Raw genomic sequence first — 19,670 nt, 5'->3', positions numbered from 1 at the left:
CAGGAATAACTAGGCAGGAAGGGAGGAACAAATAACACTTTTTTGAACCAAAGCATTAAAACATGTTATTTTCTAACTGAAAATATAATTTTTCCTAAAATGAAGAACTAAGGAGAAAACAATTGACTCACTTTCAGACAAAGCAGTAACAATGAAGACCAATGGACAAAATAAGGAGGTGAGGAAGAGGAGGGTGTTCAAATGGATGATGATGGGGCAGTGTACTCCTGGAAAGTGATACATGTGGTTTTCAATCTCTCTTGGCAAGGAGAGGCAACTATGCTTAGACTTTTTGCTGTCTGGATGTTGCTGCATCACTGAACTGTTAAATGAGAGGGGACAGGGAACTTCCTTCTCCCCTCAAATGATCTTCATTGAGAACTAGTTGTGAATTGCAAATTATTTCATGATGACTGGAGGTGGCCTTTGGTTTACCAAAACCAATTCAAGCAGGCCAGCAGTAATCCTGTGCACCAGTGTTAACTGTTTTTCTCAGTTCATGGCAGACTGACAGAGGCAGCTCTTGCCCTTGATTATACTCTAGTCCCCTTGTTGTTATGGTATCAAGACCACTCTACCATTTGAGATATGGTATCAGGCTTCTCACTACAATCGCTTATTTATGGTCAATACTTTCAATATTCACATCTTGAGAAATTAGTATTGGAGGTGGAGTTTTTTATCAATAAGCTTGAATTGTATCAGTAAGCTTTGTTGAAACCAGTATTTCCTTTTAGCCCACTGAAGAGCTTGGATGAATACAGAATTAAGCATTTTTTACCAGGTATGCTTTCCCACTGAACACATTGCCCTAGAGATTTGAACAGGTCTCTCTTTCAATAAGATTTATTAGCTTTTAGATGAACTTTCTGCCCCCTATTTTCTCCATGGGTGCACTGTTAGGCAACTTGAGACAAATGTAATTTGTTTGATAGTATCTTTAAGTTTCATTAATTCTTAGAATAGCGTACTTCATGTTTGGATGAGCGTGGCACAGAGAATACAAGAACCAGACTGTTTTCTAACGTGGCTGTTGATCTCATGGAGGCTTTGGGCTCATCAGCAAGCAGTAGTTCTACACTATGATTATGCAGGGATTAAGCTGTATTCTCAGTTTTGCTTTTAGACAAATACATTCAGTATTAAAACATTTAAATATTTCATTAAAATATTTACATCTTCTCTCACCAATGTGATAATCATGGTATCATGTGGCATCCTAAAACTCTGAATTTTCATTTTTTATGAAAAAGATATGTGAAAATGCTGAAAGATAAGTTTTGGCAAATGAATGGAACCGATTTAAAAGCAAACCAAAACTGTGCTTGTCCATATGTTGGGAAATATTGCCAAAGTAATTTGTTTTTCTTTCTATATTAGGCTTGTTTTATAAAATATGCTTATCAAAGCCTATTGCAACACGTAGAATACTTACAAATAAATAACATTACAAGATTTAGCCATATTTATATAAAATAAATATTTTCCAAACCACATTACAGAAATCTCTTTTGTCACCCTTAGGCAAAAATTTGTATAAACAGTATGGAATATGCCTACAATGTTCTTTGAAGGCCAAAGTCTCTTCTGAAGAAGCAGAAATGTAGCAAGAGAAATGAGCTAGAGGCATGATGGTCCTACGGAGTGATGAAAGAATTGATTCTCTCATTCTTAAGAATAGAGAGAGGGTACAACGTCACATTCTTTATGCCAGCTATACTTCTGTGATCTGTGTCAAAACAAAGGAAACAGAAATCCTAGCAAAAATTCTAAGCTGTGTCATTTCTAGGAAATTTTTTAATGGTGAACAGAAGTGTGAAGGGAATAGTTTCTAAATTTTCTAACCTCATTCCTGTGGATTCTGGTCAGCATTTTATTTTTTTTACAAAGAGGAGGGGGAAGCTCTTTCATGATGCTGAACTGAAAGTCCCAGTGGTACAGCCATTTACACCTTTGCTTCACTGTATCACTGTGATAAAGTATTGCATTTACTCAGTTATGTTAACCATATGCTTACCTTTGTTCTTGTAATATTTATGCAATCAGGTCCTAAAGAAGCCTGTTTGCTGCAAGGGTTATTTTAAGTATTTCTTCTGGCTGAATCTTTCTATAGGAGGAGGACAAACTCCCTGCTTCTGGAGCCTGAGTGCTTGAAGTTGAGTGTAATTAAACCACTGATATGGCTGTACATCAGAAAGATATCCAGATACATTACACATTGAACAACCTCTCCTATGAAGCTAGCATGATCTGATGCTAAATATTTTACTAGTTTTTAAGCCCTTTATGAATACTTCCATTTTTTTTTAATCTGCTAGAATCCAGACAGATACAAATCCATCTTTACAGAACACTTTGTTGAAAGTATGAAGGCTACCAAAACAAAAATGCATGTACGGGCATGAATTCCCTTTCTGCCTTTACTTAAGAAACGTGTATAAGTATCAACCATCAAAAGGTAAGAGACAATGCTAAATTTAATTATGTAAATAATCTCAGGAGTTAAATTTAGTTTTGTATGCTTTTTCTGTTGCGTGTAACTAGTCTGTGGTTAGTTTTAAAAATTAATTAATGTAATTAATTAATTAAAATTAATGTACATATCTTCTTACAGAAGAATTTTTAGAATATTTTACTCTTTAAATTTATGATGACATTTATTTCAATGCAAAAACCTGTAGCCATTGGCATTATCTTTTATGGGGGCAAGTTGGCAGTAAAACACATTTCCCATTATCTCAGTTGTTTAGTGGCATTACTTCCTCTTGATATGAATGCACAAATCCCATAAAATGAAGAAAGTTTCATAGCTTTGAGGTGCAGTGGGTTAGGCATTGGGTGCTTGCTGCATGTCTTTACACATCTTTCCCTTTCTTATTTAGTCCTGTCTTGAGGAAACACTAAAGAAAGGAAGATTTAATATGGGAAAGAAAGGATCGATGTTCTAGCTTTCATCCAACTGAATGAATACTTTAAGCATCCACTTCATAGGAAAAGTTTAAGTAGTTCCATGGGTGTTTGGAAATATAAAACAGTAAGGCTTGATTCTGTCCCTAGTTCAAATAATTGGCAAAATTCCCATGGTGAAGAACTAGAAACTAATTAGTGGGTAAAGCAAATACTATTGAATGTTACTTAAGCACTAAGTATTACTCTTCTTGCTGCTCAGCAAAACACAAGAATATTTGCTGTCTAAAGAGCGTATCTGATAAAATCTGATAGAGAACTTGGACAGGGGGGTTCAAAACCACTCAAAAGTTTAATGATCAACAGAAGCTAGCTCTGAGAAAAGAAAACACTAGAAGAGAATGTTAAACAAGCCAATGGGAGTTTGCCTTTTATATATGGAATAAACGGCAGGACTTAGACCTTCAGTCTGGCAAGAAAAATTAGAGTCACAAAACACAAATAGTAGTAAATAAATAAACGATAAAAATTAGTGTATGTCAGCTTTTCTAATGTGTTTTTCCTTATGACCTTGGAAACAATTGCTAAATACAAGCTATGTAAAAGCAAACAAAGCAAAGAACACTTTGTTTTTGACATGTTCCTGCAATCATTATGGCACAATGTTAATGTTAAAAAAGTAAGTAAATAAACACAAATTTTAATCAAATAATTAAAATGACACTTAAGCTCTTACCAAACCAATAAAAGTCAAACTCTTAGGTCTTAAAATAATTTTGTGTTCATTTGAGACTAGTTAGAAAAGGAATCAGACTACTTGCTACCTCTGCTCCCTCTTGAGCACTGACTGCACAGGCATCAGAACTTCTGTGAAACGTTTAATCTTTTACTTGTGTTGATGAACTCTTGTACTGCTATAGCAGTTTCCTTCAGGTTAATTTGCTCCCAACACAATGTCCATTTGAACCAATGGAGATAAACTGACTGGCGTCAGTAGGCAATGTGTTAGGCAGAATTGCAAATACTGCACTTAAAGGTACATGGAGACTTTTAATAAAGGAGCCCTCACTCGGATGGGGCATGTGTATATATTAAGTCAGATCCTCAAGATCCACATGCATCATGTCAGTAGGGTGAACTTGTCTTCCCATCACAAAAGCCAAGGTTTGCAGGAGGATTTAGTACTGCTACGAACATTCACACTTATTGGGCACTAATTCCCATTCACACTCAGGAAGCATGGCCACTGCTGCCTTACTGGCTTTTCATTGTTAAAACACTTAGGAATACCCTGGAATAAAATTACTATCGTTTGGTATTCTGCACAGATATCAAAGAAAGCACTGCCAATCCAAGTATAAGCCAGCATATGTATTCTTTTTCCCAGTCGTTATGACAGTAGTAAGAGAGAACAAACTCTTAAAACAAGCAGGAGAGAATACAAGTATTTCCCCACAAATTTTTTGAGGAAGGGTGTCAGATGACATAATTCTCTGTTTACGGTTTCCCCTTCAGTTGTGCTTTTTTGCTGTGAGCCCAGCCACGGCAACATGCATACCTACAGGAAAGGGAGAAGGATTCTGCCTCACAACTGAGTAGCAATAACCCTGACTGACTTAGAAGCCATATTGTTCTATATTTATGCCAATAAATTGAAATGCAGTTATACCATAGATAAGTACTGAGCAAAGAATGTGTTAGCTTAAGCTCAATGAAATATAAGTATTAATTTTATGGCTTCTCAAGCAGAGGTAGATCACATCTGAAAGGACTTAGGGCATGGAGAGAGTTGGTATGGAAGAATCTTCATTAATAAAGTAGATACAATCTAATCTTAAATATTCCAACAGCTGTGCTCCTATGGAATTGAATGTTGTGGTCCTTTGATATTACTTTGGTTGCTATGATGAAAACCAGGTCAAAATGGGAATAAACAAAGGAGAGACATAAGAAAGAAGAAAAAGTGTGACTGATCAGAATTATCAGTTTGTTTCAGTATGAAACAAACCAGTGAGTAGGAAGTGCTTATACAGAAAATATTCTTACCTGCCAAAGATGAGATATTAATGATTACTCCTCCATCACCTCCATTTCCTTTTCTCATGTATTCTAGGCCAAGGTAGGTTCCTCTAATCACAGATGTCTGATATAGGGGAAAAAGGGATGATTATATTAAAAAAAAAATATTTATTTTGTGCTCCTAAAAACTGAATCCTGCTTTATTTGTGGTGCTGAGAGCCTGTATTGCTTTACCAGTATTTCATTTATGCTTGGAAGATTATAAACACAGATGACATTCCACAGTAATGGAACTCAATAACTTCAGAAGCCCAATTGCAATGCATAGAAATAATAGCAGCTTAATTATTTTATTATTTTTCTTATTAAGATATCAATAATCAAACTAAAATATTATAATGTGAAAGAAATACTGTGAAGGAAACAGAATATAGAATATAGAATAAGTAAATAATTTATAGACAAAACACACACTTTATCTGAAGATATAAGTAGTGGATGAACTGATTCAATTTCTAGCATTTTTATTGAGACAAACTGTTCTACATTCTAAAGAGGTACAGACTGAATGACACTGAAGGTAACACTTATAACTTACTGTTATAAGTGTGCATTTGATATTCAATTTTTTTTTAAGAAAGATCTTTGAGGAAGAAAATTTTCCTGAGACTGTATAAACTTGACTCCTGGTTTTGAACCCTACTGCAGTCAGAACTTCTGCTGGGATTCGCTTCACCAAACCTCAGACATTTAAACTGAGATGCCTAAAGGTATGTTGAGCTTAGGGTTGTCAGCCTCCTAAACAAATCAAGTTATTTAGTCTTTCCCAGGGAGTAAGCCACTTTACTAGAGAGTTTAACAAGTGGTAATAGAAAGGCAACAGACAGTGCTGCTAGTGGAAGATGCTACCTTTAGTGAAATGTTGCAATATTACTGCATTACTGACGAATTTCATAATTACTAACTGATTTTGTTTGATCTCTCCATAATCAGTTCTCATTTGCTTTACAATTTCTACTTAAAATTAACAAATGTATTGAGTTATTTTTGTTTTTATGGAAATATTATTTCCATTTTAAAATGAGAACTCTGTTTATATTTTATTACTGTTTAATACTGTTTATTTGACCCAAATAAATTAGCATATTCAAAAGACGTAGTGGCCCTACAAATATGTTCACATCTGCATACAATTATTTCACTGAGAATTTTGACCAAGGAATATCTACAGAATTGTGAATCATGGTGAAGGAAATCTCCCAAAGTAATAAAAAAACAAGGTAAAAAAGAAGATCTTTAGTGACTAAGCATACTGGGAAGAAAAAGCCTTTAAAATCAGAATATTAAGTATACTTTTATCATTATGTAAATTCACAAACAAAAAATTGAATAATTTTAATACAAGTATTACATTTCATTTTTATTAGCTGATCATTTTAGACATATGCGTTATAAAACATAAAGTAAAAATCCTAGTTCAAGTTCAGCTGCCATTTGCACTTATTAGTTTTAACAGGAATCAGCTTTGGAAGACTGCATGTTCTGCTTTATTAATATTGCTTGTTTGTTGCCCAAGTAACATGAAGTTAAGCTACCCCTTGACAGAGGTAAAACAACTTGAGACCTCATTACCAAGTTTTCTTTGGAATTCTGATAAAGAATCAGTTTTTTTTCATTTTCTATAGTTGCAGCATTTTATGTGATATTTTCAATATCAGTATATTTTTGGTATACAAATTTCCTGAAAAAATGTTAAAAAAATCACAAAATATGAGTAGTTAAAAATTCTGAAATAACACTTTAAACTTTTCTTAAGCACAAAATTCCCATAAAAAGCTTTTTTGTTTTTCCCCTGGAAAGTTTTGTCTTAAGTAACATCCTTTTAAAAATGTTCTGATTAATATCAAAAGAATGTTATTGATTAAATGTTTTAACAAAAGCTTTCCAAAGATCTGCCTTCAATGGCTTGTAAAATACCAAACTAAATCTGATTTCTCTTGCATGACCTGGAAAGTTTCAGAACTTTTATAAATGCAGCCAAGTGCTGTTTAATGTTGATTGTGACGTGTAAATTTTAAAGGATTTATTGAAAAACAAGATTCTTAATGCCCAGTACTGTTGGTGTAAGCTATAGTTTCTCTCAACATAAACTCATTGGCAGTTCAACTGAAATTAGATTTGCACTTAAGAGTGGATGGAGTTTTTTAATATATACATATGTACACAAGACATTTTAGAAAGGAAGGGGTTAATGCTGTGTATGGGGAGTAGGTGCAGGTCCTGTCATGCCCTGGAGCAGTGGCTCAGCCTGCTGATCAGAAGAGAATTCCACTTAGGATGATTAGAGGAAATAAATCAGTTGGAGAAGCAAGTACATTGGGGCTCCTTGAGGATTTCTCTATTCCTCCAGCCTTCTCATTCAAAGATATAATAGAGCTGGATGAGTCTTTTGCCAAACCACAGTTAAAAGACAAGGGAAAAGTGGGTATCTTGACTCTCCTATCAAAGTCACTGTACTGCTCTTTTTCTCTCTAGACTCCATTAACTTAGCATTTCTTTAGGAGGCTGGGGAAGCCTTCTCCTTTACATAGGTATTTTGAGGGGTTGTCTTCAGAATGAATGCAGACATTCATTCAGATATTGCCCTTACACCTGCTGTTATCCTTGCAAAAAAACTTCTCGTTGAGTGTGGCTGATCTTGGGTAACATGGCTATTTCTGATGCTTGGGCTAGTAACATAAAGAACTATTCTGGAGATAAACTGTGAACCAAATATATAGGGTGAGAAGAAACTAGCTGTCTCCACACTCAGCAGATGGCTCTTCAGATGAAAGACACTGTGTGATAGATCTCCTATTCTCTTGCCAGAATTCTCCTCTTTCCAGGAGAGAAAGTCCTCTCAGTAGTACTCCAAGGAAGATCAGTAATGGCTGAACTTACTGTAATGTGAAAGTCATACAATCTGTGCTTAGAAGTCTCAAATGGGAAAGAGGTTTTCCAAGGAACAATAGTCTTTGGAGTATTCTTTTCCAAAGAACAATAGCATATTGGGCTTTGTTTTTGTTATGAAATCCATCTTTGCAAGTGCATAAATTGCAACCTCAGGCCTCCTCTCATATGAAACTTTGGATTCCTATTTGTTGACATCAGAATACTTCATCTGAATTCTAGAAGGCAGCTTATCAGCTATTACTTCACTATAACATGAAAAACACATCAGAAAGTAAAACTGGCAAAGAGTGATGTGGTTTGTGCAGCACAATTTCCTGGCTTTGGGATATGACAAAAAATATCTGCAATTTGCCTTTCAACATATTGAAAGAAACTAAAGAATTCTTCAGATTGTGTAGGTTGCCATGTATACTTTTAAGAATAAGAATTTAATCCCATTCTCTTAACCAACAATAATTCATAGTTTGTCTATTGCAAATAGAAATTCTGGGAAAATTAACATTTAAAATTCCGTCATTAAAGAAAAAATGTCTGACTTGTTTTAAAATGAAGATATGCTGTCAGACTTAACTCTGTACGACAAAACATGTTGCATTTTGGAATTGAATTTTTTATGATTCCTTTGTTTACAACTGCATTTAGCTGCACAGGTATTATCCATAAACATGCCAAGAACAAAGAGTAGGAATGTAGTCAATTTGCAACTAAATGCAGGTAAATCGAAAATTTGGACAGCTGACTCTCAGCTAGTTTTTTTGCTCCTGGCTACCAAAAACTAGTATCATTATAATCAGAAAATAATCTAAATTGTTGTCCTCCTAGCTGTTGAAAACCCTGTGAATTTACTAACACTGCTGTTTGTTTTCTTACCAGAATACAGTGTTTTACTATAGCATGTAATGAAGATGGACCATCAAGGTGCACTGCAGCTCTGAGAGCACTCCCAAGAGAGGCATTTTTATTCTTCAACTGCCAGTAAATAATTTAAGATTCTTTTCAATGTAGTTATAATGGTGAGTGTGGGAATGTCTCCTAGTATTAGCTGCCAAAAGTTACAGATTTAAATTAGAGGAGATCAGCCATTATGAAGCACCTATGAAGTACAGTAATAAATCCAAAACTTAGTATCTGACAGCACGGCAAACTTCACAAAATAATTGTGCAAATAAGTAAAACATTTGCAGTTGCTTTTGGATGTATCATATCAGTAATCAGCAACTTACTTAACAAATCATTAAATAGCAATTTAGGTATCAGTGTCAAAATCAGAAACAAAACTTATAAAATCTGTGATTCTCGACTTTCGTATGTATCCCACGGATCTATAGTTTTAATTGTATTGTTCTAAAAGAAATCAGATATTGAAAATCTGATTCTAATAAGACTCCAGGTCTTCAATAGAGACCTAATTCATTTTTTATGACATTAGGAACCATTTTTAGGAAGTGTTGTACTATGGTCTTGTATTCCAACATAACACATTTAAGTAAATTTTCATACTCTATGTTTCATTTTAGCTTGATCTATTAAAAAAAAAAAAAAAAGTGTTCTTCAGTGATCAGGCCAAGAACATCATTAATCATCATTCTTAAGCGTCAGCTGCTTTGAAAGTAATTTAGTACACAATGCTTTTTTCCTAGTGTTTCAAGGCAGATTTTCCAACTGACATAGTTTCTTATACCTATTTAATAAGGTGTCCCTTGCCACCTCTTGTCTGATACTTCTGCTGTTGCCCGATGCATGCTAATATTTTATGCTGAGAAACTATGTCTGTGTTCCTTCAGTGCTGAAGATGACTACTTGTGCTGGTTTTAGCTAGGGTAGAGATAATTTTCTTCACAGTGTCTGATATGGGGCTATGTTTTGGATTTGTGCTGGAAACAGTGTTATAATGCAAAGATGTTTTTTTTACTGCTGAGCAGGGCTTACACAGAGTAGAGGCCTTTTCTGCTTCTCACACCACCCAACTTCTTATGCTGGGGGTGCATAAGAAGTTGGGAGGGGACACAGCTGGGACAACTCACCCCAACTGACCAAAGGGATATTCTATACCATATGACGACGTGCTCAGCATATAAAACTGGGGGAAGAAGAGGGAAGGGGGTGATGTTTGTAGTGATGTTTGTCTTCCCAAGTAACTGTTATATGTGATGGGGCCCTGCTTTCCTGGAGATGACTGAACACCTGCCTGCTGATGGGAAGGAGTGAATGAGTTCCTTGTTTTACTTTGCTTATGTGCATGGCTTTTGCTTTACCTATTGAACTGCCTTTATCTCAGCCTATGAGTTTTCTCACTTTTACTCTTCCAATTCTCTCCCCCATCTCACAGTGAGGGGAATAAGTGAGAGGCTGTATGGTATTTAGTTGCTGACTGGGGTTAAACCATGATACTACTCTATTTTTGTCAAGGTGATAAGGCAACATGAATTCCTTTCAGAGAAAAAAATGGTAATCAGTCCTAATATTATATATAGGTTTCTGAGCTCATCTAGTTTTGCACTAGGGATACCGAACAAAAAACAAATGAAAGAGCCATTGACTTGTGGTTTCATAAAGCAGGTTAGCACAGAGCTGGAATTTGACCCAAGATCATTTGACTTTCATACTGTGATGTTATAAATTGATGCCTATCTGTAAGGAAACATTTCAAAATACTTTATGAACTGTGTAAGACAAACTTCAGAAGTCTGAAACTAAGTGCTGCTAGTGATATCCATGGAAAATTTTAGCATTTTGCTGTTGGACAAAGAGACGGGACTGATTTTGTTTTTAATGTAGATTTTCTAGGAAGCAGACAGGTTGTAGCAAGCATGCAAGTCCCTTGGCATTCCTATGTATAGGTTAGTTTACTAGCTACATGAAATCAAGTTACTCTTGAGTTTGAATTTCAGCACAAAGTGTGGAAAACAAGAAGTCTAGGGAGGGAGAGGCAGAAAGGAGAAAGGAATGTGCAGTAGAATTTCATAATTTGCTAGAAATCAGTAGCTTTTGTACAATGTGAGAGTGAAACACTATGTTTTAGGGGTTTTTTACTGTGCAGTTTTCTTTCTTCCCCCCACATATTCCTGAAGGACATAGGAATAGTATTGCATTTTGAGTAGCTGGGCTGAAGTAATTCTTAGTTCAAAGAAATTTGCTTTTCACTGTATTTCAGCATTAGTTACTGTAAACATACATTAAAACTGTAAGCTAAGAAGTTAATTGAGTTACTGTGCAATTCAGGTAAGTCTACATCCTTCCTAGGGCAATATGAACAACAAAAATAATTATACTTACAGGCTTCTTCAGGCACTTAGAGGATTTACCCTCATGCCACTGATTTCAAGGTAAGTGGTACTTCTTACTTTTTGGTGGTCCCATCTCTCCCTGGGCACTGAGTCCTCTTTCTGATATCAAATTATGCTGAAGAATAGGCAACTAAGCCATTAAACAATGGAGTTAGTGTATTTCTGGTTTTCTTAGAAGGCAAGCTTGGTAAACTATTTACTTATGCCATTTTAACTTCTACATATAGCACTGTTTGTTTTGCTTTGTTTCTGTGTTGGTAGCATTAAGAAACAGTGCTTGCCTCTGTCTGTACTATGGAACCTCATAATAATTCCCACTTGCTGAATCCAACTATCTGTCCTGGTCACATTATTTTGGGATGAAAGTTCAGTCCTTGCTATTCTTTCTGGTACACTGGGAAAGGAGAGCAAGGTGTATGGACCAGAAGAAGGTTGCAGCATACTCCCAAGGGATCCCTTTTATCGATTGCACAATGAAACAGCCTTGTGATGATCATGAAGTCTTTGTCCCCAAAATAAATAAAATTAATCACTCCTGAAGTTTGCCTAGTTACCCTTCTGGTTTCTACCAAGGAATTAATTGGCCTTTTGAGAAATAATTCCTTATTGATGACCGAATGAATTGATTTTTCAAGGTTTACTAGTTGCTGGAACCTTTATTTCACCATGAGCTACATCAAATGGAGCCACACACACATATGTGTATATATACACATTGTTGCATTCTCTCCTCTGTAGTACCAGTCTAAGTGTTTTGTAGGGACAAACCCTGAGTTAGGTAGACTTCATTTTAGAAAAAGACTTTTCTAAATTCACAGAAAATTGTTACCTTTGTTATTTATGGAAATAAATTATGCAAAACCATGAAAAATATAAAAACTTGGAATTGTTTGGTACTGCCGCATTTTGCCTAGTAAAATGAATGGATGAGACTGTCATGCACCTGAACAAATTTTACATGTGTATTTGAATTCTACCTCTCTCTGGGCAACACTTACTCATATGGTATACCCAAGTTATGGCCTGCAATTTAAAGTTTTGCCAGAATAATGTGTTAAAATGTGCAAAGTCATCACAAAACCAGGAGATAATTGTGGTTTTGCTGTTCAAATTCTTTCATGAGTCTACTTAATTTCATTTAGGGGATTGGTTTAAATATATCTACAAAATAATTAATTTGTTGGTATAAGAAAATGACAGGGTAGTAAAAATGTTATGTAATGTGCTTCTGTACTTTTGATTCAGGTAACATTTAAAATGTAAGCATGTGTGATACCAGTACTGCTACATTTAACTGTATACTACATTTCATGACACTTTTCAGAAACCTCTGATACAAGCATAAAAAAGGAACCTCCAAGTAAATTTCAGGATTGTCTTAGTATAAAATGTGCTAAGTGCATTTGTAAAGAGAAAAGATACTGTAATTATAGCAGCCACTATAATTATAGTGGTTTCAGAAAGCCTACATCATCAATACAAGATAAAATTAGGGAAGCTTCTCAGAACACCAAACTGTGTTTAACTAATGTATGTGTTTAAGGTTCATAAAGATGTGGGCACATTTTTCTCTTTAGGGACTTGAAGAGAATAAAGTCAGATGATAAAATTTCTGGACTCCTTAGGCATAAGCTCTTATGAAGTTGAATGCAAGAAATATTGTTCTTTTCATGCTGAAGCACTGTAGGTAGGACTCTTGATAAGAATGTATGTGTCATATGTTCTTGTGCTGTTCTGTGCTTAAGTATGAGTGTATATGATGGACTGTTGAAAGTACACTGGTAATATCCACTTAAAATGTAATTCCTGTATGGTTGCCAAGATCTTTTTTCATATACCATAACTGTACATTTGTATGGGTATAAGTAGTTGAAGCTGCCATTGATCAAGCTGACATCGATCAAGTCAATCAGCTTTGAAGTTTTGAGGTGAGGAATGGATGAGACTGGTGGAATACTTGACTAAAAAAGTTAATAGAAATATTAATAAGGTAACAAAAAGGTGGATGATGTTTAGCACAAAATAAAGCAAAATGGCTAAAAAAAAAAAAAAAAAAAAGCACTGCAAGAGAAATTCCTCTGGTGGTTGATACTCTTCCCCCCCATCTTTATCAAATTGTCTTTTCTCACTCTCAGGAAATTGATGGATACAAGTAGGACTTGTGTTTTATTTCCTCTTTTTCCTTCTGAATTAAGTCTCACTGTTTGAAACTGCTTCTTCATTTCTGTTTTTCATGCTTTCGCAAGCAGTACTATCTGGGAACTTCCTTACACTCCTTTAAAAATGTTCCTGAAGACCAACCGGTTCTGTGAACTGTTTTAGCTGTAAAGAACACACCCCATATGTGTTTGTTCTGATTTATCTTGCTCTGTACTGCTCTACTTTTGTACTTTGTACTTTAAACTGGGGCAGGGAATATTTGTTGTATCAATATATAAATGATATCACTAAGATGAAGAATGGCATGTAGAGGGTTTTTTTTTCCTCTTTTTTAAAGTAGAAAATATGTGTGTAGTGTGTTATGTGTATCAAAACATGTGGCCATAGAAGTTATTCCTGTTCTTAGGGATAATGCAAAAGATACTTAAAATGTCTGACATTGGGGAAATAGAGACATTTAAAATAATGTGTTTCATACACACTGAGCTCCTTTCTCTACAAGAAGCAAAAAATATTTTATGGAACCAATCAATACAACATATTACATGCAACAGCCGTTATTCTTCCATTGTTCTAGTTCAAAGGCAGAAAGTGCAAAATGTTATATCTTGATTGGCCAAGGTCAATTGTATGAGATTCAACAAGGCCAAGTGCTGGATTCTGCACTTTGGCCACAACAATCCCCAGCAGTGCTACAGGTTTGGGGAAGAGTGGCTGGAAAGCTGCCTGGCAGAGAAGAACCTGGGGGTCTTGGTTGACAGGCGGCTGAATGTGAGCCAGCAGTGTGCCCGGGTGGCCAAGAAGGTCAATAACATCCTGACCTGTATCAGAAATAGTGTGGTCATCAGGACCAGGGAAGTCATCCTTCCCCTGTACTCAACTTTGGTGAGGCTGCAACTCGAGCACTGTATTCAGTTTTGGACCACTCACTACAAGAAAGGCACTGAGGTGCTGGAGTGTGTCCAGAGAAGAGCAATGAAACTGGTGAAGGGTCTAAAGCACAAGTCTTATGAGGAGCAGCTGAGAGAACTGGGGTTGTTTAGTCTGGAGAAAAGGAGGCTGAGGGGAGACCTTATTGGTCTCTACTACTACCTGAAAGGAGGTTGTAGTGAGGTGGGTGTTGGTCTCTTCTCCTGAGTAACAAGCAGTAGGACAAGAGGAAACAGCTTCAAGTTGCACCAGGGGAAGTTTAGATTAGGTATTATGAAAAATTTCTTCACTAAAAGGGTTATCAAGTATTGGAATGGGCTTCCCAGGGAGGTGGTGGAGTCACCATCACTGGAGATATTTAAAAGATGGGTAGATGAGGTGCTTACGGGCATGGTTTAGTGCTGGACTTGGCAGTGTTAGGTTAATGATTAGATTCGATGATCTTAAAGGTCTTTTCCAAACAAAATGATTCTATGGTTTATGGAAATTACTAGTAACTAGGCAGAAATGCCCTATGGAAATAAGCTAGCTAGTTGACTCAAGTTTAGACAGGGAAAGAATATTCAAATCAAAAGATAAATGAGGATATTTGGATCTTAGAGTGTCCTTGATTTAACCCACATGGCTGTACTTCTACACTGACTGATCATTTTAGATGTTCTCATTCCAAATAACAGCATGTATTGATGAAATTTTTCAACTTTCAACTATGAATTAAGTCACTAAGACATTTATGGTGAACTTACTTATACAATAATGTATAACCTGTATAATCTTCCTTTCTTAAAAAAAAGAAAAAATAGGGGCAGTAGCTTGATAGTTAAGCATATAGATTTGTAAGACTTGGATTCCTGTTTTTCTGCTACTTGAGGTGGTTCAAACCCACCTATGATCTGCTTCAGCCCAAACACTTGTAGTAAGACAAAAAGAATAGAAGAAGGTTCTCAGTGCCTTCTGTTTGAAGTTCTTGGCATTGAAAAAACGTTTGGACATCACTCTAAATTAGGATATTTACCTGGATATTAAGTATCTTCAAGATTTGCCAGTCAGAAACACTTTCAATTTTTGAGCTAAATTTAAAGGTGAACCACAGGCAAATGTGTTTCTCACATGGACTTAATTTTTCTGGTGATAAATATCTGTGCCTGCAAATTTAACAGGTGGATGGCTACATCCTGTGTTAAACCAGGCACAGAAATAAAGATAAATAAGTCATCTAGAACACAGGTAAAATTTTATTTCAAATTTAAGAATCTGGATGAATAGATATTGGTAATGCATAGCACATTCTTGTTACTTCACGATATGAAGTTTCCTGATGTTTAATTTGTCAGAATATTTTAGAAATGGAAGAGGGAGGAAGAAGTATTTGTAGTTAAGTCTTAAAGAAAGTGTAAAGGAAAGGAAAAGGAAATTGAACAAATGTATTTCTCCTATTGCAGAAATTTTAATCTGTAGTATCAGTTCAATCTCTTCCAAGAATAAGTAAATTTGACCTTGGATAGATATAAAAGCTAAAAAAAAAGAGTGTTATTAAATCTGATTTATTTTTTCAAATACATATTTTCCCATTGATTTTTCTATAACTTCTCATATACAGTTTGTTTTACTTGTCATGGGGCTTTTCTGACAGTTTGTTTTCATGGAGTCATTAGGATTCAAAAACTCAAGTACTTTTGTCCTTAAAACTTTTGACAAAAACAAGCTTTTAATTCTCTTATCCTGAGCTTTCTTGTTAGGCTGACTAATTCCAAATGACTGACTGGAGAAAACTGCACATTGCAGTCTTCCAAGATTCCTTTTCCTACTTTCTTTGCAGATCTAGATTACAACACTTTGTAAGTATGGTCATAGAGGTGACTTACTGAATCACCATCAAATTAGAACTTCACAGGTTGTAGAATACAAGCTGGTCAGAATTTTATTAAACCAGAAAGTCAGTCTTTCCTTTGAAGCTTAGGTCTCCTAGCAGTGTAGTCCAAATTAAAAAAAAAAAATTCAACTGAGAAACAGTTATTGTGGTCTCATCTAATGAGATACCAGATAATATCAAAGAACTGGTAATAGCCTGTTTGAAAATATCTCTTACAGGCTCATTGAAGGTACTGGGTTGTAGCAAGTAAGTGCTCTTAAGTGGCATGCTTCTGTCAGTGGCAATGGTGAAATGGCCTGTATTAAAAACTCAGATTATATGCTTGCTTCATTGGTGAAGAAAATGTGGACCTCTTGGTTGAACAAATTTTCTTGTAATACCAACTAATGGCAATTTATTCTCTAATGCAGGCCAGCTGAGTCTCATAAGCAACTAAAATGTTCTAAAACATTCATATAAACAGACTGGCCTCCTGTAGATGCAACTCTGATGCTTTGGGCACCAAATTGTTACACCTACCTGAGATTTCACTGGGTTTTATAGAAAGAGAGTTTTGTCTGGTCTTAGCCTGAGTACCTCTACGCAGTTCTGTACGTCTTGGATAATCAATTTAAAGGACCCACCACACACATTTATTGGTTAGTACATGTGCAGTTACGTGGTTACTGTTTCAATAGCTGTGTTTACCAAGCCAGTAATTCATGTTCTGCCATATGGCACACTCTGTACAAGCCAAGGGCTTGTAAGTGTATTCCGGCATTAAATAAAGTATGAACATGTGAAAGAAGATAATGCTTACCAAATTAATTTGTATAGTGCTTTCCCAGTCCTTCTCATTGTTCACTCCAGCATTATTAACCACAATATCCAGCCTTCCAAAATGTTCAATTACTTTTTTGAAAGCACCTATAGTAAGATCCAAGGGTGAAAATTTCTTAGCACTTATGGAAAGTAATATACAAAAATACCACGCATGCATACAAATAAATGTTTTATTAGTCTACCAAAATGTCTTCACTGTTTTCTTAACCACCAATGAGCAACATGCAATTAAATTCTTTATCTAACCATTCACCAATATTAAGCGTATTCAGGAAAACTGTCACCTTTTCATTCAGTTTTATAATGCCTGATAACAGGAACTAATGAAAGTTCATAGCACCCATATATTTTGTATTAATAGGATTTTTGGCACCCTAATTATATGCATTAAGAATTTATAGCATGATGTGTAACAGCTTGATATAACTAGTGAATTCAAGATTTAGCACCATCTATTTTAAATGAAAAATAAAATCTTCCTGTGTTCAGAACAATTTTCTTGGTTGAGTCTGAATTTAACCTAAGAACACAATTCATATTCTGCGATATAACTAATATGACTCAGCTACAAATAAGTCATCATAATTCTTGTTTAAATTTATCCATATTGGAATAAATTGTTATTGTTATACAACCTAATTCTCAGGTGACTTTAATAACATGTTTCTCAAATTCAAATCTTCTTCCTTCTGTTGATGAAAATAGGAACCTGTCTTCCAAATAATTTCAAAATAAAGAACTGGGAAACTTCCATAATGACATTGTGTTCTCCCAGGTGACAGTGTTTGAACCAAGATAAAAGGTGTGTATGGAAAAACTATGATGTCATAGTGATGAGCAAACTCATCTAGGCTGGCTTTACTTTGACAGGATAGTTGGGTGAGATGACCTCCAGATGTTCATTCCAGACTAAGGTTTTCCATGACTGCAGACATTATCTGACATATGTATATATAGCTTGTATGGTTTCCCTCCAAATATTGTTCCTTGTCACTAAATATTTTTTTTTTTGTTATGTAAACCAAGACACCACTAACCCAATATTGTTTGTAAAAACATTGTTTGATGACTGACTAAAAATCTAAAGTATTTCAGGTATACTGAAATTATGCTTGACAGGCCTTAACAAAACCATTTCATTAAAAGGTGATCCCAGAACCATCTCAATTATCTGATCTTTAGCCTTTGGCTATTAGTTTCAATCAGGAGCAGAGCAGCAGCTTTGAGACATCTGCCTTTTTTGCAGCAGTTGCAATGGTTTACAAAGTTGTTTTTTTTTCCTTGCACCAGATGGGCAGTTCTGTTACAACCTTTTCTTTACTTGAATGCTACAGGTCCATCACAGTCATCATCTTGTCATCAGAACAAGAACTAAGCAGCTGATGGGAAAGATTTTATTTGCCCACTGCCTTTATTGTACAGATTTGCCCAATATTCTTATTCTATACTAGAATATTTTAATATTAGTAAAGACTCTATTCTTGGCTGTCTGCCTCTTTGGCTTTTGTTATGTTTGTTGCTAATTCATTCTCTGGTTTCTCAACTTAACTCTTCAATCACTTCTAATCTTTCCAATCCTGAATCAGCAAAGACAAATGAAAACTTTTGGCTTTATTAGGAGCAGAACTGATTATTTAACTTAGTTTCAATGAGTAAAATAAATAAAATTTGGGTCCTCAATTAGCTTTCAAATTTGGAAACTGGCTTTCTGATTCCCTTTGAAGTCTTCTCTAAGTAACATCTTACATCAACCTTATTCTTAATAGAATCTTTTGCCTTAAAAAAGGCACCATGGGTAATAGCACTTTTGCCAATTATTTGTTTATTAAATTCACACAGCCTTGACTAATTGTAGTTTTCTAGTTTACACATTGAGAAAAGTGACAGATACTTTTCAGCTGTTTGCATAACTATGTTAAAATAAAGAATGATTACCAGATTTGGAATATTTCTAGTAAAAATTTACCTGCCTACAGTAGTCCCATCTGTTACCTATCCACAAAAAGAAGCATCTCATTATATATTCTTAATAAAGTTATCACCCACACATCAGGGTAAACTGACCTGTTCTTCCCTTTTTGAACATAAAATAATTCTGTGTTTACATTACACAGTAGTTAGTGCTTATGGAATCATAAAAAATAAAAGTAGATGATCACATGAAATACTGAATAAAGAAAAGTGGAATATGAAGAGGAGTATCCATTTTAAAGGACAGGAAAGAAAAACAGTGGAAAGTAAGTATAAGCATCAGTTTTAAGGGAGCTTCCCAAGTATTAATGGAAAGCAAAAGTATATGTATGGTGATTTTTCAAAAGTGGGACAAGATAGAAGATTTTTGTGGGGGACTGTGAAAGAGCCACCAGAGAAAAAAGTATAGGCAAGACTCGAAAGCAGATGAAGCAGCTGATTTCCTACCTATAAGCCTTATGTACCAACAGATACTAGTTCTAGTACTGTGACTTGTTTCATATTGAGAGGGCTAAGGTTAAAATAAGAGGGACTTCATTCATGCACATAACTTTTAACATAAAAAGCAAGCATAGGACTTGATGCATCCACTAAGAACTTTAAATATTAGGAGTGAAATTAATCTAATTTTATTAAGTGCTGGCTTGCAATTACAAGTGAAAAAAATATGAAGATAAAGCAGTTAAAAAACCCCACAACCTACAAACCCACTAAAAATATTTTAGAAACCCCAAAGGATGGCAGGACAT

At 35.2% G+C, this 19,670-nt stretch overlaps 1 protein-coding gene across 1 annotated transcript in view; it reads right to left on the bottom strand.

Annotated features, from left to right (window-relative positions):
• Nucleotides 1–19,670, bottom strand: part of HPGD (15-hydroxyprostaglandin dehydrogenase) — a gene marked incomplete at both ends in the record, with an annotated part of 23,578 nt that overhangs the window by 2,370 nt on the left and 1,538 nt on the right. Inside the window, 2 exons of the mRNA XM_010176912.1 lie at nt 4,954–5,050; nt 16,928–17,034. Of these exons, the coding sequence (XP_010175214.1) occupies nt 4,954–5,050; nt 16,928–17,034 (204 nt within the window). The remainder of the gene's footprint in view (nt 1–4,953; nt 5,051–16,927; nt 17,035–19,670) is intronic.

The sequence above is a fragment of the Antrostomus carolinensis genome, unplaced genomic scaffold, assembly GCF_000700745.2.
Source record: "Antrostomus carolinensis isolate BGI_N321 unplaced genomic scaffold, ASM70074v2 scaffold18080, whole genome shotgun sequence".
Classification (NCBI taxonomy): domain Eukaryota; kingdom Metazoa; phylum Chordata; class Aves; order Caprimulgiformes; family Caprimulgidae; genus Antrostomus; species Antrostomus carolinensis.
This window is presented reverse-complemented; position numbering and strand designations above follow the sequence as displayed.